The sequence below is a fragment of the Ammospiza caudacuta genome, chromosome 13 (assembly GCF_027887145.1).
Source record: "Ammospiza caudacuta isolate bAmmCau1 chromosome 13, bAmmCau1.pri, whole genome shotgun sequence".
NCBI lineage: Eukaryota > Metazoa > Chordata > Aves > Passeriformes > Passerellidae > Ammospiza > Ammospiza caudacuta.
Genome location: NC_080605.1, coordinates 20334766 through 20360838, shown reverse-complemented (window position 1 = coordinate 20360838; position 26073 = coordinate 20334766). Strand labels below are relative to the sequence as shown.

At 50.6% G+C, this 26073-nt stretch overlaps 2 protein-coding genes across 2 annotated transcripts in view; one reads left to right on the top strand and one right to left on the bottom strand.

Annotated features, from left to right (window-relative positions):
• Positions 1-942: 942 nt before the first annotated feature.
• KLHDC4 (kelch domain containing 4) lies at positions 943-20571 on the top strand. Its single transcript, XM_058813686.1, has 12 exons — positions 943-1267; positions 2265-2356; positions 3141-3219; positions 4053-4151; positions 6253-6389; positions 10744-10836; positions 11164-11323; positions 15728-15809; positions 17601-17809; positions 18887-19304; positions 19732-19854; positions 20118-20571. Exons 1-12 carry the CDS (start codon positions 1169-1171, stop codon positions 20300-20302), a joined length of 1776 nt encoding a protein of 591 aa, XP_058669669.1. The 5' UTR covers positions 943-1168; the 3' UTR covers positions 20303-20571.
• A 3586-nt stretch (positions 20572-24157) lies between these two features.
• JPH3 (junctophilin 3) overlaps positions 24158-26073 on the bottom strand; it is a 46255-nt gene continuing 44339 nt past the window's right edge. The window contains exon 5 of the mRNA XM_058813641.1: positions 24158-25300. Coding sequence (XP_058669624.1) covers positions 25220-25300 — 81 coding nt within the window. The 3' untranslated portion in view covers positions 24158-25219. The remainder of the gene's footprint in view (positions 25301-26073) is intronic.

The following is a 26073-nucleotide window of genomic DNA, read 5'->3' as shown; positions in this document are numbered from 1 at the left end:
TGAAAACACTTGCACAGTGCCCCAATCCCTGGGGAACTCTGCCCGTGGTTTAATTTTATTTTATTTCTGCACAGGGCCTCCCCAGGCCTGGCTCATGTCTCAGGTGATGAAATTACAGAATCCCAGGGGTTGGAAAAGAGCTCCACGATCATAAAATCCAATCTTTGACTGATCTCCACTTTGTCCCCAGCCCAGAGCACTGAGTGCCACATCCAGGAATTCCTGGGACACCCCCAGGGATGGGGACCCCAAACCTCCCTGGGCAGCCCTGCCAATGTTTAACCACTCTTTCTGTGAAGAAATTCCTCCTAATCACAGAATCATGGAATATTTAGGGTTGGAAGGGAAATCATCCAGCCCAAGGCAGGGCCACCTGGAGCAGGTGGCACAGGAAAATGCCCAGGTGGGCTTGGAATGGCTCCGGAGATGGAGACTCCACAACTTCCCTGGGCAGCTGGGCTAGTGCTCTGCCACCCTCACGCTGAGGTGGAACTTGTGGTTTAGTTTATTATTGTTTTCCTGCCCGTGGGCACCACTGAACAGAGCCTAATTCATCCCTCGAAACACTTCCTCGCCTCCCCTCCCCTGAGGGGGGGCCATTTTGTGTGAGGGGAGGGGGCCATTTTGTGGGCTCCACGCTCTCCTCAGGGCGGGCATCAACCCCACCGTGTCCGAGCCGTGCCAGGGCTGTGCCGGCCGGTGTGCGGGGCTGCATGAACCCCTCTCCCCGGCCCTGCGGGTCTCCTGATGCCGGGTCGGAGCGGCCGCAGCCCGCAGAGCCCTCACAGCGCTCCCTCAGCGGCCCCTCAGCGCCATCCGACCTCCGGGCCGGCAGAAGGCGCTGCCGCGCGGCTCAGGGAGCGACCCCATGCCGGGGTCTTCCGGGGTATCCCGGTCCGGCGTGATCCCGGTGTGGTCCTGGGGTATCCCGGTGCGATCCCGGTGTGATCCCGGGGTATCCCGGTGCGATCCCGACGTGATCTTGGGGTATCGCAGCCTGGCTCGGTGTGATTCCGGTGCGATCCCTATCCCGGCCCCGTCGCGCTCTGATCCCGCTGGATTCCCGGTGCGATCCCGGGGTATCTCGGTGTGATTCCTCTGTGATCTCGCCCCCGTCCCGTCCCGCTGTGATCCCGCTGGAATCCCGGGCTGTCCCGTCCCCGCCGCCATGGGGAAGAAGGGCAAGCGCGACAAGAAGGGGAAAGGCGCCGAGAAAACGCTGGCCAAGATGGAGAAGAAGGTGTCCCGCCGAGCCAAGAAGGACGAGGTGACGGGCGCCAGGGAGGGCGCGGGGCCGCTCTGGGGCAGGGGAAGGTTGAGGGCAGCGTTGGGAACAAAAGACCGAATCCAACGGGAATCTGGGCTGCCCAGGGAACGTGAAGGATGCCATGGGTTGGAAGGGACCCACATAGATCATCCGGTCCGGCTCCTGGCCCTGCGGAGATACCACAACATTCCCAATGTGCCCGAGAGCTTTGTCCAAAGCTCCTTGAAGTTGGACTTCAGGGGTGCCCCTGGATCCCTGGCAGTGCCCAAGGCTGGGTTGGAGCCTGCTGGGATTGTGGAAGGTGTCCCTGCCCATGGGTGGGATTTAAGGTCCCTCATTCTCACATTCCAAGCGGAATCTTGTTTAAATCCCCTCCGATCCCTTGTGTGTGACAGCAGTCACACAGTTTAAGGCTCCTTCTTGCTTTCCATCCCCTTCATCCTTCTGGCCCTAAAAGCAGATGAGAACCTTTGTTTCTCGCACTCCTAGAGAGGCTGCTTGTGTTTAAGCCTCAAAGCAGTGACTTTTCCCTGGTAAAAAGTGATGTTAATGGCCTCATTCAAAGCTCGAAGGCACGGAAGGTGTCCTTGTGGAGTCTCCTGGCTGCAGGGAGAGCTGATGCCATGCTGCACAATTCCCAGGCTTTGGAGATCCCTGCTTGGAGCACACCTTCAGCAAAGTGACCTGAAGTGGGGTGGTAGGAGAGACCCTGGCTCAGAACCTCCCATGGCTGCAGTCCTGCCTCTGCCCTTGGCCTATCAGCAGTTTTGGGGAGCAGATTTTGGTTTTAATCGAGTGAAGTTGAAAGGGAATAAAGATGCACAAGGTTTCTCTGGATATAAAAGAGTTTCCAGTTATATTTGGGCAGGTTTTTTTTGGTTTTTTTTTTTTTTTTTTTTTTTTTTTTTTTAAGAAAGGGAAACTGTGGGAGTGAGTGCTGGTTTCACGTGTGCTTCAGTGCATGCCAAGCTGCTCATGTCTGGCTTTTTCTTTCCAGGAGGATCTTGAAGCCCTGATAGCAGAATTCCAGAGTTTGGATGCTAAAAAGACCCAAGTAATTGAGTCATCCTGCCCACCCCCCTCACCCAGGTGAGAGATTGTGTGAAGCTTTGGTTGCCACTTGGGAGTGCTTTTGATGTAATTTCTTTATGTAAAGTTAATTTCCCATGAGTGGAAGGTATAGCTGATATCTGGAGTTATGAAACAGCTGGAATACTGAGTTCATGGTTATAAAGAGACCAAAAGCCTGGTTTTGGGCATCAAAATCCACTTTTTAACCATCACATCAGCACAAAAGAGGCAAAGCAGGGTTAGATTTCAGGGCTTTGAGGGAAAATAGAAGTGAACAGGGAGTTTTGGGTTTGGATTAGAGGGCTGAAGGGAATTCAGAGGCAAAAGGATGTGTCATGAGGTGAAAACCATTTTGTTAAGTGGGGTTCAGAAACTTGGGGTGTTCAGGAGAGCAGTGATGACCAGCAGCAAGTGCAGAATAATGACACAGATAAATGGAGAGGAGACAGCCCAGAGTTCTGTGCCCTCATAAAAGTCATTTTTGTTCCTGCCACCCCAGCATTAAAATTCAGGAGCTCACGTCAAAGGGGGAGTTAAATCACAGAGTAACGTGTGCTCCTGAAATAGGAGAGCCTCTCCGAGAGTGCCCCATTCATCTTGCTGGAAGTTTTGAAGAAATTAATTTCTTTGGAGAAGTTTTTAGCCCTGGGGTGAACATCTCAGCAGGGTAATTTGGCAGATGATGGAGAGACCTTTTGGGCTGGAGGGCAGAGGTGCTGGTGCCTGAGTTAAAAGCTCCAAGATTCAGGGATTTAAGGACTTTCACATCTTTTTTTATTTTTTCTATCCTCTTTTCTTTCAGGCTGAACTGCTCCTTCTGTGCTCACCCCGAGAGAGACGAGCTGATCCTTTTTGGAGGTGAATATTTCAATGGCCAAAAAGTAATGTATACTTCATTTTCTTTTTCTTTATCTCCCTCCTCCCTCCTTTTCCTGTAATTTGCACGGGTCTCATTTGAAGGGAAATTCAAGGCAGAGTCATAAAATATGTATTTGTCCCTGAATGGGAGCAAAATAGCCTTTTAATTCTGCCATGGCTCTGTCTCATGGCTGAGCAGTTGGCAGGAAGGAGACACTCTGGAACCCATTAAGGAGTCAGAGTGATTGTCTCAGCATCAATATTTCAGAGCTTCATAATTTCTCCAGACTTAATTGTAGCCATATCTGTCCCTCATTTGGGATAACTAGTGAAGAATCTCTTGCCCTTCTCAAAACAAGATATTTCTGCACCTTTGCTGCTGGCTGCCTTGGAGATGGGAACAGCAGCAAATTACTGCACTCAGGAGCACTTTTTCCTGAATTTCTGCAGGTTGCAAGTGGTTATTTTGCTCTTGGAGACAAACTGCTCTGGAAAACTCCAGCCTGGCAGGGATATTTGGCCACCTCAGAGTTACCCAGTGTGATGAGCTGAACCAATTCTGCTTTTTTTACCACCTGGAGCTGTTCTTTGCTCTGGAGTTCAGCACCTTTAACCTGAACATCTGTGTTAAGCTCCAGCTTTTTAAATCCTCATATCTCAAGCCTTCACCAAGGGTTTGGGAAGGAACATTCCAGCCCAGTGGAAGAGTTGCTGCCTCCCAGTGCAGTGCAGGAGCTGTTTGTCCTTCCCTGAGCTCTGAGGAGGTTGTGCTTTGCAATCTTCACCCCAAATCCCCTGTGCAGAGCCGAGCTGAACTGAACTGAGCTGAGCTGCTGTTTCCCTCCCTGTCTCACAGACCTACCTGTACAATGAGCTGTACATTTACAACATCAGGAAGAACAGCTGGGCCAAGCTGGACATCCCCAACCCACCCCCGAGGCGTTGTGCCCACCAGGTAAAGCTCTGGCTGCCAGAGCAGCAGCTGGGATTGTTCTGAGGGAGATTTGGGAGGAGGGCTGGAATTTCTGCACCTCCTGGGGGTTTCTTGCCTCTCTGTTCTCCTCATAATGGGCTGCCAGTGGTGTCAGTTCAGCTTTTCTGTCCAAGGTGCTCTGGTCACTGGGTGACCTCTGGCAGTGCTCAGTGTGGAATGAAGATTTGGGGTTGTGTCTGTTGATTTGGCAGAGCCATGGGGGAGATTCTTCCTCAGAAATTAATTCTTTGCTGTATTGTACAAGGACCAGCTCAAATCCATAATCCCAGGGGCCCCAAAATTTTCAAACCAGAATTTGCCCAAAATCCATTGTTCCCTTCATGGCCACAGCCCTCATCCATGCACATCCCAGCCACTGCCCCTGCTGCCAGCAGGGAGAGCTTGGGCTCTTGTGCACCTCTGCAAATCCAGGTCACTGGCTGCTTATGAGGATGAGGAATTTGGGTTTGTTTACTTCATGTGAACACCTGCACAGCACAACCTGGACCAAAGACTTGTATTTTTTGCAGGTCTTTGGCCCTCACCAGCTGAGGGATTTTCTTACCTGCTGCAGCCAGTGGGTGACTGGTGCCTTCCCAAAGCTGCCATACAGGATGTGAGTGTCCTTTTCCTACCCATCCCAAAGCTCCCTGGTAAGATCCAACACCCCAGTTAGGTTCATATCCCTTTGTTATAAAGTGCCAGTGTTGCTCTGAGCTGTGCATCCTTGAATTGAAGGTTCTGCCTTGATTTTTGGGCTGCTTTGTGCTGTGTAAAGTCGAGCTTGGTTTCAGAGGCCACGTTCCAGCAGCCAGCAGGTGGCTGTCGAGCAGCTCAATCCAAAGGGAGAGCTCAGGAGCTGCAGCTGGATTACAACAACAATAAACTGAGGAGTCCTGCTTCAGCAGTGTTTCTGTCTGATAATTAATTATGGTTTCACAGGGGACAGTTCAGCCTCATGAGCTGGTTTGTCTTCCTTGTGGCTTTGTATTTAATGTATAGCTCAGAGCTAAACAGAGGTGTGTCTGTGGCTGCTAGGTGCATGTTTTTAGGTTTATTTGTCATCCCTGGTCTCTGACACACAATCCACTGTTGGAGTTGAGGTGAGAGGAGCTATGTGCAGGTTTTGGCAGTTGCTCAAGGAAAAAGGTTTGGTTTTGTCATGAATTTCAAGCCAGCTCTTGGAAAGGTCACCACAAGTATCAGCAGGCTGTTGCATAAACCTTCCCTTGAAGCTTTTAAGCACTGGATGCCCATGGAATTCAGGCACACATCCCCTTTGTTTAGGTAACTTCATGTTCCCACAAATCCTGCCTGAAAGCACACCCTGGATTTTCTTAATTAATCATTTCATGTTTGGGCTGGTTTATGGCAGGGCATGGTCCTCTGTGGGGCTGAAAATATTTTTTTTTTTTTTGCTGGGAGAGACAGGCAGGGAATGAAGCCTTGTGAGGAAGGAGAGCATTATCTCAATGCTGAGCTGTGATGGGTACCCTGGAGAAAACACAAATTGAAATTTGCACAGCCACAGCATTTACTTCTTGGGATTCCTTCCTTTTTCCTTGGTCCTAACACAGATAACTTCAGTGAAGTGGAGTCTTGCTCTTCTCCCTGCTTTTAACTGGCATCTTGCATGCCAGAGGTGTTTTGGTGTTACTCTGTGAAAAAAAAAAAAAATAAAAAAAAATCCCTCTCTGCCATGACACAATCAAAGCAGCAACAGTCTCTCCTCTTGTCCAAATGCTGCACATTTCCTTCTGTATTTGGGGTTTTTTTTTTTTTGTTGTTTTCTTTCTTTAGTTTGCTTTTAAACAGAGAGAGTTGAACAATTTTTGTTGCATTAATCCCAAGATGTTTCCTTGGACACTTTGAACTTCCCCCAGGAGGTGGGAAGAGCCCGCCAGGCCACCTTTCCCTTGCTCTAGGGAAGATGTGCTGAACACTTTAATCCAAATTCTCCTTCCCTCAGCCCCAGAGAGCTGCTGCTGCTGCTCCCTGGGATATGGAGCTGTGTGTTTGGCACTGGGGGAGTTGTGTGCCTGGTTTGGAATCCTCTGTGACCCAGCTGTCCCTTGTCCTGCAGGCAGCTGTGGTGCCCACGGCTGGGGGGCAGCTCTGGATCTTTGGGGGCGAGTTTGCCTCTCCCAACGGGGAGCAGTTCTACCACTACAAAGATCTCTGGGTCCTGCACTTGGCCACCAAGACCTGGGAGCAGATCAAGTAAGTGCTGGGCCCTCATTCTTTTGCCAGGAAATTTGGATTTCTGATCCCTGAGATCCTGGTGTTCAGTGACTCCTTGCTGTTGGCCTCATGAGGAGCTGTGCCAGTGTGATCCAAGTTTGATTCGTGGTTCAGTGCTCTGATTTCCCAGCTCTCCCTTAAATACAGAGGGCTGGAGAAGACACCCCTAGAAAGAAGTGGGAATGAGAGATGTGTTCCAAGTCTGTTGAGACCAAAGCTGGTTTATTTCAATCCTGATTTTTGGGGTGTGGGTTTGCCTTGATGTTGCTTAACTGAAGGGAAGAGTATCATGAACAGCTCTTTGCTCCCAGTCCTAGCAGGTGCAGATGTCCAAAACTGCTGCTCTGTTTTCCTGGGCTCCTCCAGTGGGGGCTGTACAAGGGTCTCCCAATTTTAACATCGCTGGAGAAGCCACTTTTTAACTACCCAACTTCACTCCTGGCATTTGCTGCCTTGAGATTCCTGAGGATAAACAAGCCAGGCCTGTCAAAGGAAACAGGTGCCAAAAGTTTTTGACAGGAGTGAAAGTGTAAATGTTTTCAGTGGATCTGGCCCAAAGTCCTGTGTTGATGTTTCTTTAACCTTTGGCTCCTTGCTTTGGCTGCTCCTGTTTGTATTTGCATGAGGGAAGAGTTCTAGTGACATCCAGTGGACTGAGAGGCAGGGGAGCGGATTTGGGTTTGAGTTTGGGATTGGCTTCCTCTTGGATTTTGGGATTGTCTTGTACCAGAACACAGCTTTTGGTGGGCTGGAGCTCCAGGTCACCGTCAAAGTGCGCTGAGAAAAGCAGCAGCTTTTGATCACTTGGGAGCTCCATGTTCTTCCTTCAGGTGGGAGCACAAAATCTGTCCAGCTTGATCCCATTTCAACCCCTGTTTACACCCTGTTGTGTTCAAAGTAGGTATTGATTCTGAATGGAAGAGAAAACCTTGCCTAACTCTGAAAACTTCCCTGTGCTGGGGAAGTGCAGCTCCATTTTCTCCCAGCACAGTGGTGCCAGGTTGCCTGACAGAGTTAAAAGTTGCTAAATTTAGCAGGATTTAGCTGTGTTTTCCTTGCATTTTGCATGCACAAAGATGATCCAAACACAGCAAATCCCAGCCCGTTAGAAGCCGTGCCAGCAGCTGACTTTGACTTAGTGCAGCCACCTTATCTTGTGTGTGTGATGCCTGAGGTTTCCTCAGTCCATGAACTGGTTGTTACCCTGCCTTGGAGCAGCAATATTTTAACCTAATTGCCTCATTCCTTCCTAGAGAGAGCATTCCCAGTCAGCTCTGTGAGTCCCAGTGCCCTCCCTCAGGGAGAGGCAGGGAGCATCCCTGGAGCTTGTGCTTGGGAATTGCCACATCCCTGCCCTGCAGCTCCCTTCACTGACACTCTGCAGTGCTGCTGGTGCTTCCTGTAGGATTTGGTGGCATGTGCTGCTGGAGATTCCCCAGTTTCACCAGTGTCTGTTGAACTGGAGCAGTCCCTGCAGGGGAAGATGGCCCAGCATAGGGTTGGGTGTGATGGATGCCTCTCCTTGCTCACCAGAAAAATCAGGTCCTGCCCCACCAGGTGCATAAAGAAAAGGGTGTTTTGGTGTAAAACAAGTAGATTGTCAGCCCAGACATTAGTTTGTTCTTTGGTAGATCAGGATCCAGGTGTACAACTGTGGATTGACTCTGCAAGGGGTTGGAATTGAGGATTTTGGGCTCTGTGCCAGTTGTGTTTTCCCTTCTCTGTTTCCACCTGAGTGTCCAGACATGAGGGGACAGGATCTGTGTGTGCCACTGGTGTAAAACAACACAAACCCTGAGTTCAGTTCCTCTGCAGGATAAAAGTGCTCTGTCCTCAGGTGCCCTGTGATGGAATGTTCTCTTCATCCCCACTTTTATTATTATTGAGCACTCCCAAGCTTCTCCTGAGCATCCTGGGGATGAAGAGGCAACTTCTGCATCCTGTAGCCACTGGGACAAGTAATTCATGAATCTGGGGGCTGAATTCAGCTCTGATTTGTTACTACAAATCCCAGAGTAACTCCACAGGCAAAAGAAAATTCTTTGTGGAGGAGCTCAGCTCAGCCTCATGCTGTACATGTGTAGAGCCAGTCCTTAGCCAGTTTTTCATCTATATAAAAAAAAATCTGGAGAATTTACAGCTCCCTCCTACATGTCTGCCTTCTGATGTCAGCCCCATGAAAGAGAGCATTAATCACAAAGTCTGGGAAGCCATTTCCAAAGTGTTTCTTTGGGACCAGGAGCACTGGAACAGGTAAAAGGGAAGAATTTGTGTTTGGGGAAACAAGTTGCAGGAAGATCCTCCTGGAGTGGGAATGAGGTTCTGCATCACTGCCAGTCCTGCCTGACTGTGCCAGTTGTGCCTTGGAGTTAAATCTACATGGGTGGGAGCTTTATTAAAACACATCAATAAATAAACTTCTATTGATTTTAAACTCAGAGGAAACCTGTTTGAGAAACAAGGCACAAGATATTCTCTGAGAACAGGATTTTAGTGCTCATGTTGGGTTTAATTCATCCTCCCCTTAAAAAAATAAAGAGATTATTTTAAAAGTGCCATCTTTTGGAGTAATGACACAGGAGCTTTGTTACAGCAAGAGAAAATAATGATTTCAAGTCTTGATGAAATTAATACCAGAGGTGCCGTTCTGCAGGGTGATACTAAAGATCCAGTAAATGCTTGGAAAAACCTCCTCTCTGTTAGAATAAAGAGTCCAAGCAATCAATATTAATTCAGTCTTCCCCAAATGCTGCTCTTCTGGTGGAGTTTCTCATTATCACCAGGGTGAGGTTGTCATTTTCCATGGTGAATAAGGGCCCTCATTTTCTCTCTCCACAGAAATCCATCCCCACATTCCCAGCTCCCTGCTGCCACTCCAGGTGTGGCCAGGGGTTGTGGCTTTAGGTTATGCTGCTGTTTTCAGCTTTATTTATTGAGGCCCTGATTGTGCAATCACTTCCCCACCTTAGGGCTGCCTGGTGGAGGAGTCTGGCTGGGCTCTGGTGCCAGCTGGGAGCTTTGGGAAACTCCTCAGTGAGGGAAAACAGGATGGGTTCATCCAAGGGGGCAGAGAACACACAGCAAACCCTCTTTGGAAAGTTGTTGGGGTTGTTTTTTGTTGTCTTTGTGTGATGCTGGGGCTGAAGGAGGAGGAAGGAGGGTGGATCCATGTTGGGTTGGTGTCCAGCTGCCCAGCTCCTCGGGAGCCTTGTGGATGGGACACATGGAGGGGGTGTTGCTTGTTCCTGGAAATAGAAGCTGGACATTTAACTGAAAGGTCAGGAAAGCTTGGGAGAGCTGAACAGGAGTGTGTGGCTGTTTTTGAGTGTGTAGGGTCATGGAGTGAGTCACAGAGTCATGGAATGGGTTGGGTTGGAAGGGACCTTAAATCCCATCCCATTCCTCCCCTTCCATGGGCAGAGACACCTTCCACCATCCCAGGCTGCTCCAAGCCCTGTCCAGCCTGGCCTTGGACCCTTCAGGGATCCACGGGCAGCCCCAGCTGCTGTGGGCACCCGTGCCAGGAGGAATTCCTTCCCAACACCCCATCTATCCCTGCCCTGTGGGCACCTGTGCCAGGAGGAATTCCTTCCCAACACCCCATCTATCCCTGCCCTGTGGGCACCTGTGCCAGGAGGAATTCCTTCCCAACACCCCATCTATCCCTGCCCTGTGGGCACCCGTGCCAGGAGGAATTCCTTCCCAACACCCCATCTATCCCTGCCCTGTGGGCACCTGTGCCAGGAGGAATTCCTTCCCAACACCCCATCTATCCGTGCCTCCTTCAGTGGGATCATGCTGACAATGACGACTTGTTTTGCTGCAGTGCCTTTGTTCTTGAGGAAATCTGGGTAATTCACGGAGTGTTTTCACTGGTTTGGAGTCGTACCCAAACTGCAGGTGGATGAGTGAAGGTGGTGTTGATTTCCTGAGACTCTGAGGGAGGGGGATGGCAGAGCCAGGCTTTGTCTCTTGGTGCTTGGAGAAAACATCTCAGTTTGGAGTGTCTTCCCTGCAATTGTGAAGTGCTGTTCATTAAACTCTGCTAAAGAATCAGCTCCTGACTCATCACTGGAAAGACTCTGGGTGCTCCTAGGGTGGTTTATCTCTAGGAATAGAACTGCCTGTGCAGTCCCAGGAGTTCCTGGAAGAGCATCCATCCTGTCCTGGGGAAAAGCAGCCATGGATTGAGGCAGCCACGTTCCCAGTGGTGCCCATTTCCAGGAGAGGCTGAGCTCAGCCAGCTCAGCTGCCAGTGACTGCCATAAAAGTGGCCTGAGGCACTACCAGGGCAGGGGATTTTGCTGAGAAATGGAATTTCTTTGTGTTTCAGGGCACCAGGAGGGCCCTCTGGACGAAGTGGACATCGGATGGTTGCGTGCAAAAGGCAGCTGATCATCTTTGGAGGTTTCCATGAGAGTGCAAGGTGGGGAGCTGGGGTGCCTGGGAGTTTGAGTCCTCCTTGAAAAAGGCAACAAAATTTCACCAGTGACAGAAATCTGGGTGTGAATGGGAGAGTTATCCTCAGCAGGACTGGGACTGAACTGATTTTTGTGTTAGAAAGACGAAGGATCTTGATTTAAAGTCGTCAGGTGTGGGAGAAATCATTATAGCACTGAAGCAGCTTGTAGCCACAGCTCAGTCCAGCATTTTTAGCCTCTCAATCTTGTCAGATCCTTGTCTTGTGGAAATGGGGGCTGTGAGCAAAATGCTGTTTTATCCTGTCCTGAGTGTCCCCATGTGCTCTCTGCAGAGATTTCATCTACTACAACGATGTGTACACCTTCAACCTGGACTCCTTCACCTGGAGCAAGCTGGCTCCTGCAGGGATGGGCCCTGCTCCAAGGTCTGGCTGTCAAATGATTCCCACCCCTGAGGGCAACATCATCATCTATGGGGGCTACTCCAAGCAGGTAGGGGACACTGTGTGCTGGCAGGTGTTGTCCACAGGCTGGGGACCAGAACATCTTCTCATTTACATCTTCTCATTCTGCCTTTTTTCCATGCAGTTCTGCTGATTGAGGGGCTAATCTTGGTTCAGATGATTTCTTTATTTTCCCTGCTGTTCTTATCCAGCAGAAGGAATTGATGTCACTGAGGGAGGAATAAGCAGCTGGGAGAAATGACATTTTTTTGGCAACTTAAAGCATTCTCAGGTATTCCTTCGTGCTTCAGCACTTGCAGGTTAAAAGCAGCAGTTGCCAAGAGACTTTTATTTTGTGCCATCAGTGGCAGAGGTGAGGGAGCAAACTCAACAAGCCAAAAAAGACTTTTGACAAGCACCAGGCTCCCCCAGCTCTGCTCCTTGCTCTGTTAATCCTGGGAATTTTTACCAGAGAGCACATTCCTCAGTGAGCAGGTATCCCTGGCCATGCTGGGCAGCAGGAAGGAAGTGTTTCATTGAGCAGAAGCTCCTGCCAAAGCTTTTCATGTTGGGAATGAGGCAGAGGCCTGGATCCTGCTGCTCCCGTGGAAAAGCAGCAGGGGAGGAGGACGCCTTGTTCTTCTGAGGGGAATAAATGAACAAAGGAGGGAAGCAGGGAGAGGAGAGAGGGGAGTTGGTGTCTCTGTATATTTAGAAGCATTTGTGCCTCCTCAGGGCCTGAGCTTTGGGCTCTGCCTCATCAGATGTGCCTTGGATTCAGCAGCAGTAACGACACAGAGCCTTCTGCACCTGAAGGGCTTTGTCCCCTTCCCTTCCTGTGCTGTGCTCACTCCTGAGGGTGGGCAGGGAGCAGGAGCTGCTGCTCTGCTGGCTCTGGAGCTCTCCTGGCAGCAGCTGGGCTCCAGGTGCCCCATGAGATAGAAGAGTCTCACATGTTTGCAGCTGGATCTGTTCCACTGCTGCTCTGGGTGGGTGTGAGCTGGGGAAGATGAAGGAGAAAGGATGGGGGGATGCAAAGCTGCCCTCAGCCTTTGGCAGGGCACTGGGTGAGGATGGGAGCTAGAGGAGGTTCTCTGCAGCTTGGAAAACAGCTTTTCCATTAGAACAGGCACTCCATTAAAGCAAAACAGACATTCCATTAAAACAAGACATTTTCCACAGATGTTAAAAATCTCCTTGCTTTGTCATGTGGAGAGCTCTGTGTGCTTCTCTCTGATGGGCCATTCCTGCCAGGCTCTGCTTTTGTAGCACAAACTGACCAAAGCTCTGAGCAGAATTTTCTCTGCAGCCTTCAGCATGCTCCTGAAAATTAAATTCAGCAGGATATGGCCCCTCTAGGAGAGACCCACTTCTGGTAATGTGTGGCTATTTAATTCTCGTTGTGTCTTCACTTAGAGCTGATTGTGGAGCTGAGTGTCTGGGTTTGCTTTGAAGTGCAGAAAATGTGTTTGCCTGGGATGCTCTTGGGAGAAGGTAGACATGGAGAAAACAATACTTAATTGGAGTTGGGCAGCTACAGGAGAGGACTTGCTGCTTGTCTCCAGTTACAGGGGCAGATGCTCCAGTCAGGGCTGCTGTGAAGACATTTTGGGGAGTTTGAAGACATTTTTACATCTGAAACCAGGCAGATATCCAAGGAAAGCACCATTCATCAAATGCAGAGTGTTCCAAGGAGAGGCAGGACTAAGTCACACATGGGATGGGAAATTTTGAAGGGAAGAGGGGAGGAAAATCCTAATAGCTCTTCTTTTTGAATAGGGACATCATTTGGCTGTCACATTGCTGGAGGAGGGAGGTGACATGGCAGGACTGCTGTCCTGGGATGGGCAGGGAGCTGGGAAGGCAGGAACAGAGTTTTGGTGCCTGCTTTGATTCCCTGTGCTTGCAGAAGTGATGTGGAGAGTCTGTTCTCAGTAACATGGCAGTCCAGGGCTGAATTCCCTTCATGGGACCTGATTAAAAAGTCTCTTTACTGGCTGGGGAAATAAAGGCAGGAAAGATGGAGTGACTTTGTGAGGCACTGCAGGACCTGCAGAGCAGGGCCAGCACCTTGGTCCCCTCAGCTTTGCTGTGGATTTTCCTGAGCAAACCAGGCTGCAAATGATGAATTTAAAAAGGAGCTTTCCGACCCTGGGTGTGACTGCCTTGAGGTGCTGGTGCCTGATGTTTTAGAGAGCAGGATTCTCAGCTCTATGGTGTCTCTGTTCTGTTTCAGCAGCAGCCTGGGGATGATAAATGCAATTTCTGCAATTCCTACAGAAGGGATGTTGTGGGTGCTGCCAGCCCTGCCCAGAACAGACCTCCCAATGCCCAGAGGAGCTCAGAGCTGCTCTCCTGCTGATCCTAAAGATGTCCTCAGCCCTTCCCTGTGCTGGGGATGGGGCTTGCTGCAGCGAGCTGCATTTTGGGCTGGCTCAAGCTCCATTGCTAGGCAACAGAGGGGCTGGAGCTGCTGCTGCTCCACCTTGCAGGTGCAGCCTACAGGCCAGGGGAGGGCTGGAGTTACACGTGGGCAGGGCTTTGGGATGCCAGGCGTGGCTGGGCTGTGGGGATTTTGTTGTTTTGGGGTTTTTTAGTGGCATTTGTCACAAAGCTGAAGTGGATTTGATGGGAGATGTGGAAGAGCCTGAATTGTGAGGTCTGGTGGGACTGGTCCCTGTGTAACTCTGCCTGCTGAACACTTCTGCTATTTGGACACTATTGATCTCCTATCAGGCAATTTTAGGGAATCCTGATTCCACCCCTCAAGCTCTCTGTGCCTCAGTTCCTTTGCAGTCTGTTAGAGTTGAATTTTCAGCTGATGCCTGTAAAGCTCTTGCACCTCCCCACTGTCCCTGCATGTGCAAAGCACAGGCTGCCCACTGTGGGTACCCCAGCCAGATTTTCCTGGAAAACAAACACCTGGCACTGGAAAGCACCAGGGACAAGGGGGGAGCAGGAACCTCTTGTGAGTGATGGAAGGATTTGCTCAGGGCTGACTTGTCCTGCCTGGGAGGGGATGGATCTCTCCAGCAGCTGGAAGTGTCTGTGACAACAAAAAGTGACTCCCACTGCACCTCAGGGGGGTTCTCTGAGCCCAGGGAGCTTTGTCATGGTGCACTCACAGTGTGTTTACTACAGGGAGCTTTTCAGGAGAGAGGAATGTGGATTTCCCACACAGCTTGGATGGTTGGGAACCAGCTGCTCTCTGTGTTTGCTCTCCTGCCTCTCAGGCAGTGCTGTGCTCCTCACACTTCACCTGGCTGGGGTTTTGCAGTGCCTGGAGAACACTTCCCTCTCCTCTCCCTAAGAACTGAACACCAGTCCCAGGAATTGGATATCCTGCAGCACAACAGAGCTGTGCAGCAGGAGAGGGCTGCACCCAGTTGCTTTTAATCCCCTGTGACAATTTATTTATCTTCTGTGGGTGTCAAAATTCCTGCATCCTGTGGTCTGCATAGAGCTCATCTTCCTGAGGGCTGGACCTGGGGTGCACTGCTGGGATGCACTGCTGGGATGCACTGGTGCCACCCTGGGAGCAGAGTTCCTGATCCCAGGAGGAAGGGAATGGCAAGGAAGCAGTGCAGGAAGGATGGCTGGCTAATGACATTATTAGCACAGCTCCTGTGGTGGTGTGGCACAGAGCTGCCTTGGGCTGCTGCTGTTGCCATGAGCACTGGAATCCAGGGAGAGGAGCAGGGGAATCACACTGAAAATCAGGCATTTCATGGCTTCTGCTGAGCTTTCACCTTGTCCTTGCTGCTGCCTTTTGTAGGGATGGGAGTTTCTGCTTCTGTTCAGGAGGATGAACCTGTTGCTCAGGGCTGTGCAAAGCTGCCAGCTGCAGGGGGACAGAGCTGTCACCTCTGTCCCTCCTGTGCTGGCTCATGGGGGTGACAGGGACCCACAGCCTGGGCTGCTCACAGGGGTCACTGCACATCAGAGCTTCTGCTCAACATCCAGAACAGAATCCCAGAGGGCCTTGCAGGCCCTGGAAAGTTGTCATGTCCCACTGGGGGTGGGAATTCTCCTTTCACAGGAGTCAAATCAGCCCTGAGAGCAGCTGGTCCTGTCTGGGGCAGAGTAAAAGGCAGGACCTTGGCTCTTCTGTTTCCTCAGTGCTGCCCACCCTTCCTTTGTTTGCAAACCAGTTGGTTTTAGTCCTCTGTGACAATTGATTCTGCTCTGGGTGCCAGAATTCCTGCATCCCACAGTCTCCATACATCCCAAGATATCCATGCTGCAGCCTGAGAGCCCTTCCTGCTGCCACAGGCAGGATTCTGGCACATCCAGGGAGTTATCCCTGCTTTGAATCCCATGGTTTGGAGCTGCCTGGTGCTCCAGAGGGGCCTCTCCTTGCCCAGAGCCTGTGTTTGCATTTCCAGTTGGATCCCTCTGTGGTTTGGCCACTGAAGCTGTTTCCTGAGCATCTCTGTGTTTCCCTTCCCTGCAGAGGATCAAGAAGGATGTGGACAAAGGCACCCTGCACACAGACATGTTCCTGCTGAAGGCTGAAGGGACAGGCAAGGAGGAAGGTGAGCACTGCCCTGGGAATGCAAATCCTCTCCTTCCTTGGAATAACACAAAAAAACTGAAACCAAATTCCCCTCTCAGTGATAACCTCTGTGCCCCACTGTTGGCTCAGGAAGAAATGCAGGAAAAGAGATTATAGTGATTTTTTCCCCCAGTTTGTATGTGGGAGGGAATTAAAACAACATTTCCACATTCCTGTTTCTGGGACATTTTGATCAGCACTTTCCTGTTCACAACAGAAAATCTTTGGGATTGCAGAATTCCCCTGTGCTGGGTATTCCTGGGTGTGCCAGGGACCTGCTGAAGCTGCTCCAGCTGGAGAAGGGAGAGAAAACCCAATGGGAGACTCATGGATTGAGATAAGGACAGGGAGAATCACTCAGCTATTTCCCTGCTCCAGGCTGGGCCCATTCCATGGGGTACAATCCTGGTGGGACAGGTTGATCCATGGTGGCTCTTTGGTTAGCTTGGATTGGAATAGGAATTCCATCACTTCCCTTTGGAGATTTCCTCCCTGACTCAGGCATTGAGACAATTTTCTTGGAGCTGAATTTCTAAAATGTTGAAATTGTGATTGATTTCTCCAAACCTGACTGTCTGGGGTGGGGTTTGGGGAGGAGGGTTGGTCACCAGCACTGTCTGGACTCCAGGCCCTGTTTGCTTTATTCCTATTTATAGTTTAATCTTGCTGGGATTGCAGTTCCTTCAGAAGTACAGGGCCTGGCAATCTTCTCCCAGCCTGAATTTCAGGGATTTGCTCTGAAGTCAGAGTAGAAGGGATTGGAGAAAAGCAGAGGGATAGAGCACAAGTCTTGTCCTGCTGCTGAGCCCTCTTTTAAAGCCTGGCTGGGGTTTTTGGGATGATCTGTGTTTATTTTGGGGGGTAAGGCAGCAGTGCAGGGTGGCAGAAGAGGTTGAAGGAACTGATAGAAGGTGGGAGGGCTCCATGGAATAACTGAGGGACATTTTTTGGTGCTTGAAGGCTGCATCTGATCAGGCCTTGGCTGAATTCACCCACCAGTAAAGGTGCAGACACTTTCAAGAGTCTCCTTGGTCCAGAAATTTCTGGAAAATCCTGAAGGTGCCATGAGAATGTCCAAAACAGGGCATGGAATTGATGCCTTGAGTTTTGGCTTTTCTATTTTTCACATTCTGTGCTGCTTTAGTGTGTGGGTCTGGGCTCACATCAGGGGATGCTGAGCTCTGTGCACAGAGCAGGGACACAAAACAATTCCTGCTCCAGCTGGGCACCAAGGACAAATGATCCAAATCTCAGCCCCAGAGCACAAACACCGTGGGCTGGAGAGAGAAAAACAAGCAGGGTGGGACTGCAGGGGCTAAAGCTGCAATGGGACAATGAACTGCAAGGTGCAAATGGAGCAGAGCTGATCCCAGGGAGAGACCCCGGGAGCGCTCGAGCATTTTGGGACCATTTTGGTTCATCTTGGGTTCATTTTGGGGCCATTTTGGTTCATTCTGGGTTCATTTTGGGACCATTTTGGTTCATCTTGGGTTCATCTTGGGGCCATTTTGGTTCATCTTGGGTTCATTTTGGGGCCATTTTGGTTCATCCTGGGTACAGCCCTGGCTGGGCTCTTGTGCTGCCCCAGGTGGATCCATTGAGGAGATCCTTTCAATAAATCCCTGCTTTATTCTGTAGCTCTGTCCAGCCTCTGTTCCAGCTCAGCCTTCCCAAGGCATCAGAATTCCTTGCTGGAGTTCTGAGAGCTTGGAATACACAAATCAGGCAGGATTCTCCTGTGCTGCTGCTCACCTTTGTTCTCTCCTTGCAGACAGGTGGAGCTGGAGTCGGCTCAGCCCCTCTGGAGTGAAGCCCAGCCCCAGGTCTGGCTTTGCTGTGGCTGCTGCTCCCAACAACCGCTGCCTCCTGTTTGGGGGGGTGCAGGATGAGGAGGAGGAGGAGAGCATCGAGGGGGACTTCTTCAATGACATTTATTTCTATGACATCGGGAAGAATCGCTGGTTCCCTGCACAGCTCAAGGTCTGGGTTAAAGAATTCACATATTTCATCACCTGGCACATCCTTTATGGCTGGTTTGGCCTTTTTGAGATTTCACAGATTGTTTGGGTGGGAAGGGACCCTAAAATTCTCTCATTCCACCCTGCCATGGGCAGGGACACTTTCCATGAGCCCAGGCTACTCCAAGCTGGCCTTGGACATTTCCAGGGACGGAGCAAGGATTTTTCTCTCTTTAAAGAAATCCTCTGTTTCTGGTAGCTCAGGGTGCACCTGAGCAATCCCTCTCCTCCAGGAATCAAGCTGCCCCATTATTGTGGAATGCAAAATGAAGCAGAGCAGCTTGAAAACATATTTCTGGTGTTTTGCTGAAAGCCCTCTCCAGGCCAGATGAGTCTGACATGAGCAGAGTTCACTCAAAGCTGCTGTGAAAAGATTTTGAGATCAAACCCTTCCCTTTTCTCCCCAGTGCTGATGAGCTACCAGAAGAGATGAAATATTAACCTTGGCTCCAAGAGCTTCAGAGCTCAGCTCAGCTCTTTGATTGTGTTTGAACCGCTCTCACAGGCCAAGGGGGGTGCAAACCTGGTTCAGCTTCTCCTTCCCCCTGCCCCTTCCTGGCTTTGTTCTCCAAATGGAGAAGTCAATCCCATAATAACAGGCAAACAGCCACTCAGCTGCTTGCTTCAGCCTTCCCAAACTGATTGTTTTCCAGCCCTTTCAGAGAGTTCTTCCAAGACCTGGAGTGCTGCCTGGTAATGGGCTGTAATTTAGCACCCAGCAATTGTTGTGATTTCAGGAAATCGTGGGGTACTTTCCCTTGTCACAGAAGAGTGGCCTTTGTGTGTTTGTGGCACCTGGGAGCAGCAGAGCTGCTCCTCTCTTAACAGAGAGAGCAATTCCACACCCTGGGTTCTCCAGGATCTTCACTGTTCCTTGTTGTAGGCTGGGAGAAGCTCATGCTGTAGGAGGAACTGCACTGATCACTTGAGACTTTAAATTGTGGTGAAAAAAGGAACAGTTCCTTCCCTCCGTGCTGTCTGTATGAACTGCTGGTAGCTGCATGCAATCCCACAAAATCTCCTCAATTCCTGTTCTCAGGGCCCCAAGTCAGAGAGGAGGAAGCGCAGGCGTGGCAGACAGGCTGAGGCCGAGGCTGCTGGAGGGGAGGAGCTGCAGCTGCCGCCTCCCCAGGGCCCCCTGGAGATCGTCAAGGAGGTGGTGGCAGAGGATGGCACCGTCATGACCATCAAGCAGGTGATCCCTGGAGCTGCAGAAGACAAGGACAGGTCTGGCTCAGAGGAGGAGGAGGAAGAGGAGGAGGAGGAAGGTGGAGCCCTGGGCCAGCCCGTGGAGCCGTGCCCACGCTCCAGTGCCATGGTGGCAGTGAAGCACGGGGTGCTCTACGTGTACGGGGGCATGTTCGAGGTGGGCGACCGCCAGGTGACCCTCAGTGACCTGCACAGCATCGACCTGCACAGGATGGACCAGTGGAAGGTGCTGCTGGAGATGGATCCAAGTAAGCTGTGCTGGGAGCTCTGCCTGTGCCTTCAGGGCAGCAACACTGGGGGAGAAAACAACTCTGGGGCTTCCTCAGGGCTGGTGGAAAACCTTTGAGTGGAGGTTTTCCCTGGATGGGAAAGAGTGGCTCACCTGTGTGGGCCAGAGCTTTGGGGTCACTGTACAGTCAGCTCTCCCCTGTGGAAATCCAAGAGCTGTAAACAGAGCTGTGGTGGCATGGGCCATCCTGGGAATCCTGCTGTGCCAGCCTTGTCCACTCCTCCAGGGAGCTGGGATGCTCCTGCCTGTACCCAGTGTCTCAGGGCAGTGAAGGGCTTGGGTCCTGCAGAGCACATGGGCATTACCTGGGGTTAGCTCTTTGTGCCTTAATTATCTCTTTGGACCTTAATTCTCTTTTTGTGCCTCTCTTTCCTTTCTCATCCAAGAAACCCAGGAATGGCTGGAGGAGTCAGAGTCAGATGAAGAGGAGGATGGTGATGTGGAAGGTGCAGAGGGAGGGGAGGAAGAAGAAGAGGAGAGCTCTGAAGAGGAGAGTGAAGATGAGGAAGGTAATTACTAATGAATGCTGTCTTCATACTGCCCTGAAGTGGGGTTTAGTGCAGTGCCTGGTTCTGTGGGAGCCTGAAGGTCTCCCTGGCATCCAGGTGAGTTTCCAGCAGAAGCAGCTTTTTTAACACTTTGCTCTTGGAATAAAAGAGGAATTTTCCTGCTTGCTGCTAGATTTTCAGGCTGTTCCCTTCAGCCCCATGTGGCCTGGCTGATGTGGCCCTGGGGAGCCGTGTGTGACCTGTGTGTCCCTCTCTTTGCCCAGGGGAGCAGCAGCACCCAGCAGTGCAGCCTGGGGAGGCCCAGGCCCAGTACTTGGCCAGGACAGAGCAGTACTGGCTGGGGCTGGCCCGCAGCCACATGGGCCCCGAGGCCAAGGACAAGAAGGTGCTCAAGGTGGCTCATGCCATGGCCAAGACTTTCTATGAAGATCCCATGCAGACGTCCTGAGGCTGCTCCAGGAGGGAAGGAACGTGCTGGGAGCAGTGGCCAGCCCTGCTGAGCTCAGCCCCGTGTCCATGCTGGCTCCAGCCTTTCCCAGCTCTGGGCTGACCATCCTGGATGGATGCTCTGGATCTGCTGGAACTCCTGGGAATGCTCTGGAAGGCTCCTGAGGAACAGGATTGCTGTCCAAGCACTTGTTCTGGGCTGTACAACACTGACTCTGTTGTTCCATAGTTGTCTGGGGTCTGTCTGGACAAACTGCACATGACAATGGTTCACTGGTCCCAGATTCCTCACTGGGGCCAGGACGTGTCTCCAGGTGTTCCTACAATAAACTCACTTGGTTATATCACCTTGTTTTGCTCAGTAAATCCCATCCCAGCTTGTGTTCCTGTTTTCCTCCTGGTGTGGAAGAGGGATTGCAGTTCCTGCTGTGAGATCTGCAGGCAGTGTAAAGTGCACCAGCAGCTGTGAGATGGCTGGAAAAACCTGGGAATCCTTTCCTGCCTTACCTGTGAGATGCCCTCACAGAAACCTCTTCCTTTTCCATGTTCACCATAGTTTTGCCTTTGTGGAATGTCCCAGTTCAGTTTTTCCCCCTGTTGGCCCAGCTGTCCTGCAGGTGACCTTCTGATGACCAGTGAAGTGTCCACCTGCAGACCCCACTGAGGCCAGGGCTGCTCCAAGGCTTTGTTTTTCAGCCCCTCTCCTCAAGGCATCCCTTCCTTCCCAGCAGAGCAGTGCTGTGTCCTTGGGGACAGCAGATGGGATCCAAGTGGTGCTGCAGCAGCCAAGTGATGCCTGGAGGTGCCACCAGGGCTGGCTGGCCTTGTGCAGGGAATTCCAGGTGCCCTGGGTATTGCTGTGGCAGGGCCATCCCCAGGGATGCAGCTCTCCAGAGAGCAGGGTTGGGATGTGCTGGGCTCATTAGGACAGAAGGAAGATTAAATAGAGCTGACAGGGAGCTTTAATTGGTGAGATAAAAACATGGCTGGCAGGGAGGGACCTTCCCCACAAAATAACAGGTGAGAGGTGGAAACAAACCATTTATTGATAACCTGGGAGAGGAGAAAACAGCATTTATTGATGATCTGGGAGAGGAGAAAGCATTTCTTGTTAATCCAGGAAGGAATCTCTCGGCTTGCTCAGTCACTCACCCTGTTGTCCTCTCACCTGGGTGAGTTCACATCTTTCTGTGCAGAGTTTTGGGGGATTTGCCTCTCCCTGGGAGGGTGGGCAGGCCCTGGCACAGGTGCCCAGAGCAGCTGTGACTGCCCCTGGATCCCTGGCAGTGCCCAAGGCCGGGTTGGATGGGACTTGGAGCACCCTGGGATAGTGCAAGGTGTCCATGGCAGGGGTGGGACAGGATGAGCTTTAAGATCCCTTCCAACCCAACCCATTCCATGATTCGATGATCCCTCAACTGCTGCAGTCATTCAGGAGCTGTGCAAGGAGCTGAGCTGTTCCTGAAGCAGGAAAAGCTGTCAGGACTCTGTTCCCTGCAAAGCCCTCACCCCAGCTCAGGAGATCCCATCCCACCCCTGCTCTGTCCTGCCTCAGCACAGCCCTCTGGAGCCACCCTGTCTGTGTGACAGCTTCCAAAAATCCCTGCTCTCCATGCTCCCTGCACTTGCCAAAGCTGCCAAGTGTAATTAGTCCTTAGGTCTCAATTAAGCTCTCTGCCGTGGGTCCCACCCTGTTTCTGCTGTCGCTCCTCCCCCTCTGATGCAGTCTGGCTGTTTTCCTGGCAGGATGCTGCCACAGCTCGGCAGCTCTGGAAGCTGGGGCTCTGGGGACTGCTGGAATCTGGGTCTTGGGTACAACCACCCAGACACCAGATGGGCTGGGAGCAGCTGACGTGGCACAGGGGGTTTGTCTTCCTTCCTTCCTTCCTTCCTTCTTGCTTTTCCCAAGGATGCAGTGCTGGAGCAGCCCCTCTCACACAGGTGGGATCCAAATCTCCCTTCCCAAATTCCCCCTTCCCAATGGCTCTGCTGTGCCAGCCCCTCCTCATGCTGGCAGAACATAAAAATTCCAGAGCAGCCTCAAAAAATGATCCAAACCTTCAACTGACCAAGTGCAGCTGCCAGCCTGGACATAAAGCAGCAGGGCTGGATCATTTCCATGGATTTATGGCCCACCTTGATGGGCATTTTAATGGGCCTTGGGCAGATCTGCAGGAGCCAGGCTCATAAGACAGGCAAATACACTGAATTACCTCTCTCTCTGGGCTACTTCTCAGGAATATTTCTGGCCTTGGGCAAATGTGAAAAGCCCAGGACTGAGACAAATTGCTCAACTCCCCGGGATTGAGAAAGGAATCATTATTTTAGACCATGTGGGTTGGGAGACAATTAATATTAGACTGTGGCTGTCTTTCCTTCTGAGCAAACCTCAGCTTGACTGAGAGGAACAGAGAGCTGAAAAATCCTGTGCTGGTCCAGGGGCAAGAGCAGGAATAACTGGGCAGGCAGCGGTGGCAAAAATCCAGTCAGGAAACCAGCAGTGCTTTTATTTGATGGATAACAAGAGTCATTCTGGTGCTGTTTTACAGATATCTAAATATCTGTGTCTGCAGGGCTGTGTTTAACCTGCTCCTGACAGGACCAAAAAAAAGTCCTCAAGAGTCTTTCCAAAGAGTAGAAGCAGAATTCCAAATCCCAGGGGTGAATTCCCAAGGCTGCAATCCCAATATGTTTTTTTTTTTTTTTTTGTTCATTTCAAGTGTGCAGCAAGCCTTGAAGAGGGGAAAAAAAATTATGACTAAGGACCCAAAAGGAAAATCCAAAACAACACAAAAAAAGGAAGAGGTGGGAAGATGATGGACAGTTACTGTGGAAAATGGAATTTCAAAATTATCCTTTCCCCTGTCCACCCATAGCCCTGTGCCTGGAAAGGGAAAGGAAGGAGAAGAGGAAGCAAAACTGCGACAGGAGGGAATCAGACCATGTAAGGAAAAGAACTGAATTTAACTGGCACATGCTCTAATCCTTAGTTTATTTCTGGTTAAAAATATAGCAATCCAGTGCAGTGTAATAAGAAATCTGCTGAAAAGGTAGCAGAGAAACAGCTAAAACAGAAGCAAAGCAAAGCTGAGTCCACGAGTCCGGGCTGGATCCAACAACTCTGGACGTGAATGTCGGGGAGGGCTTTTCCCTCCTTCCCCACCCCCAAAATCTCCTGGGAGGGTCTCACCCCCCTCGGGAGCTGCCGCCCTCCTGCGCCCTTCTCCTGCTGCAGCTGCAGGGGGGGATGAGGGGCGGATTTGGTCCCTGGCCCTGCCAAATCCCAAAGGAGCCGCGGGGGAGCACCGAGGGCAGGGATGGGAGCTTTGGGAGCGCCGTGCCCAGGGCTGGAGCTGAGAGCACGCTGTGTCATCGGCACCAGGACAGCTCAGAACAGGGATACGCATCTTTAATGAGTATGCAGATTATCCGTGGGGACAGGGAGGGGACAAAAATCAAGGCAGGCATAGTACAAAGATGGTAGAAACGAACAAATTAAGTGACATAGAAAAAAAAAAAAAAAAGAAAGAAAATACATCCTTAGAGGCTGCCATTGCCAATGATGTTTGGTTTGATTTTCTTTTTTTTTTTTTTCTTTTTTTTTCTTCTTTTTTTTCTTTTTTTTTTTTCTTTTTTTTTTTTTTCTTTTTTTTTTTAATACAGGGACATGTTGGAAGCTGGAATATACATCCTGCATTACAAAGTGCAAAATACTACATGCTCAGAGCCCAAGCATGATGTCTGAAACAGTCCACAGCAAGATGTAAGAGACAAACCCACCACCCTCTCCCTCCTCTCTGGGACATGCTCCAGGTGCTCCTCCCCAGGTGCCTTTGAGAAACAGTCGGATTTTACTTGGTTTTGTTTTATTGTCATCCTCAGTGGATTGGAATTGAGCCCTCTGTCCCCTGTCCCTCCCCACCCTGCTCCCTGTGCACATTTTTTGGGATGGGCTGGATGCTCCTCACCAGCACAGCACCATAAGCCACTCCATCCGTGCTGCTGGAGGTGCCTCCAAGGGGTTTTGGGGGGGGATTTTTAGCCAGGAGAAATTGGCTGTGAATTAAAAGTAGCTCTGGGTGGTTTTCCTGCCTTGCCATGGGTGAGGAGCAGCCTGGGGAGGAGGAGTGAAGGCAGGAGGGTGCTGCGGCTGCTGCTCACACCTCGTGTTCCCTATTACCCCTGCCCCGAGGAATTCTGCAAAAAGCCAATTTTTGTTTTAAAAACAAGGATCAGAACGGGGCCTGTTCTGCCATTTTCCCATCCAGCCAGGGTTCATTCCTTCCCTGTGCTCCTTCTCTCCTCCTTCTCACAGCAGCATTCCTCCATTTCCAAAAGGTGAAAAGCCTGGTTCTGCTTTTCTCTCCCATTTATCATTTGGATTTCCCTGGGAAGCTCAGCCTGGAGCATCCCAGAACCCATCCCCACTCCACCCAAACCTTCCCCATGGTCCCCTTGTCTCATCTCCATTTTGGGGTTCATTGCTGTTGTTACAAAGACAATTTTTTTCTTTTGTGGGGGGGGGGTGAGGGGAAGGGAAGCGAGGTTTTTTCTTTTGTTGGGATTCCTTCTCATCCTTCCCAGTGTTGGGGGGGCAGAGTGTTGATAGCATTTTGCCATGCCACACAGCATAGTGTTATACAAGCAAAGAATTTTGGCTAAAATCCAAAAAACATTACCCAGGAAAAAAGGCAAACTGTGAGTGAGACTCGATCATTTGTTGTTCTTCTGTGAAAAGACTTGGAAATTGTCAGAGGACAGTTCGAGTTATGATTCTTCCCTTTGTTTTTTTTTTTTTTTTTTTTTTTTTTTTTTTTTTTGTTGTTGTTTGGTTCTGTTTTTTTTTTGTTTTGTTTTTGTTTTTTTTTTTCCCATTCATACATGTAACTGTTATTTTTGCAAACAAGACAGTCTTGAATTAGATGAAAAAGTTAATAAACAAAATGGCGACTCCAATATTTAGTAAGATCACCATGACTACCAGGATGGGAGCTGAACCCTGCAAGAGAAAGAGAAGGACAGGAGTTAGATGGATCCTTGGAATTCTGCAGGGATTCCAGGAGAACCTGGGGAGAATCCAGGAGAATCTGCTCTGGGGAGTCCAGGCAGCCCTGGGGATGAGCAGATCCCAGCTGACACCTCCCAAAGTGCCCAGGAACCCTTGGAGGATTTTTGAAGCTGCCAAACAAACGCTTGGCTGTACCCCCTGATGGATCATGGATCATCCCATGCCACTCCCATAGGAACTCTGGCCTTAAAAACAGAACTAAAATTGGTTGTTTATCAGGTGGTCAATGAAAAGGAAAAAAAAAACACCAAAAAAGCAGATTATATGGGATCTTAGAGTGGTTTGGGGATGGTTTGAAGTGTCCAGCACATTTCCCAATAATTGCAGTTGTTTTCCAGGTATCCTGGACATCAAGCCAGCACATGGGGGTCCATGTTCAGGCAACATTTTGGGAATGCTCTAATAACCTTTCCTGGGTTTATATGGACCAAATGAAGCTCCTGGGAACCACCTGGGAGTGTCCAAGGCCAGGTTAGATGGGGCTTGGAGCACCCTGGGACAGTGGAAGGTGTCCCTGCTGTGGCAGGGGTGGGATGGGATGGGCTTTAAGGTCCTTCCAACCCAAACCATGCCAGGATTCTGTGATTTCACCTGGAAAGCATTGCAGGAACCCCACTGCAGCTGCCCTGTGCACACCCCACCCCAGCTGGGCTGGACATCCCAGGAAAGGTTCAGTCCCTTGGGGAGCATCCATTGCTTCCCCT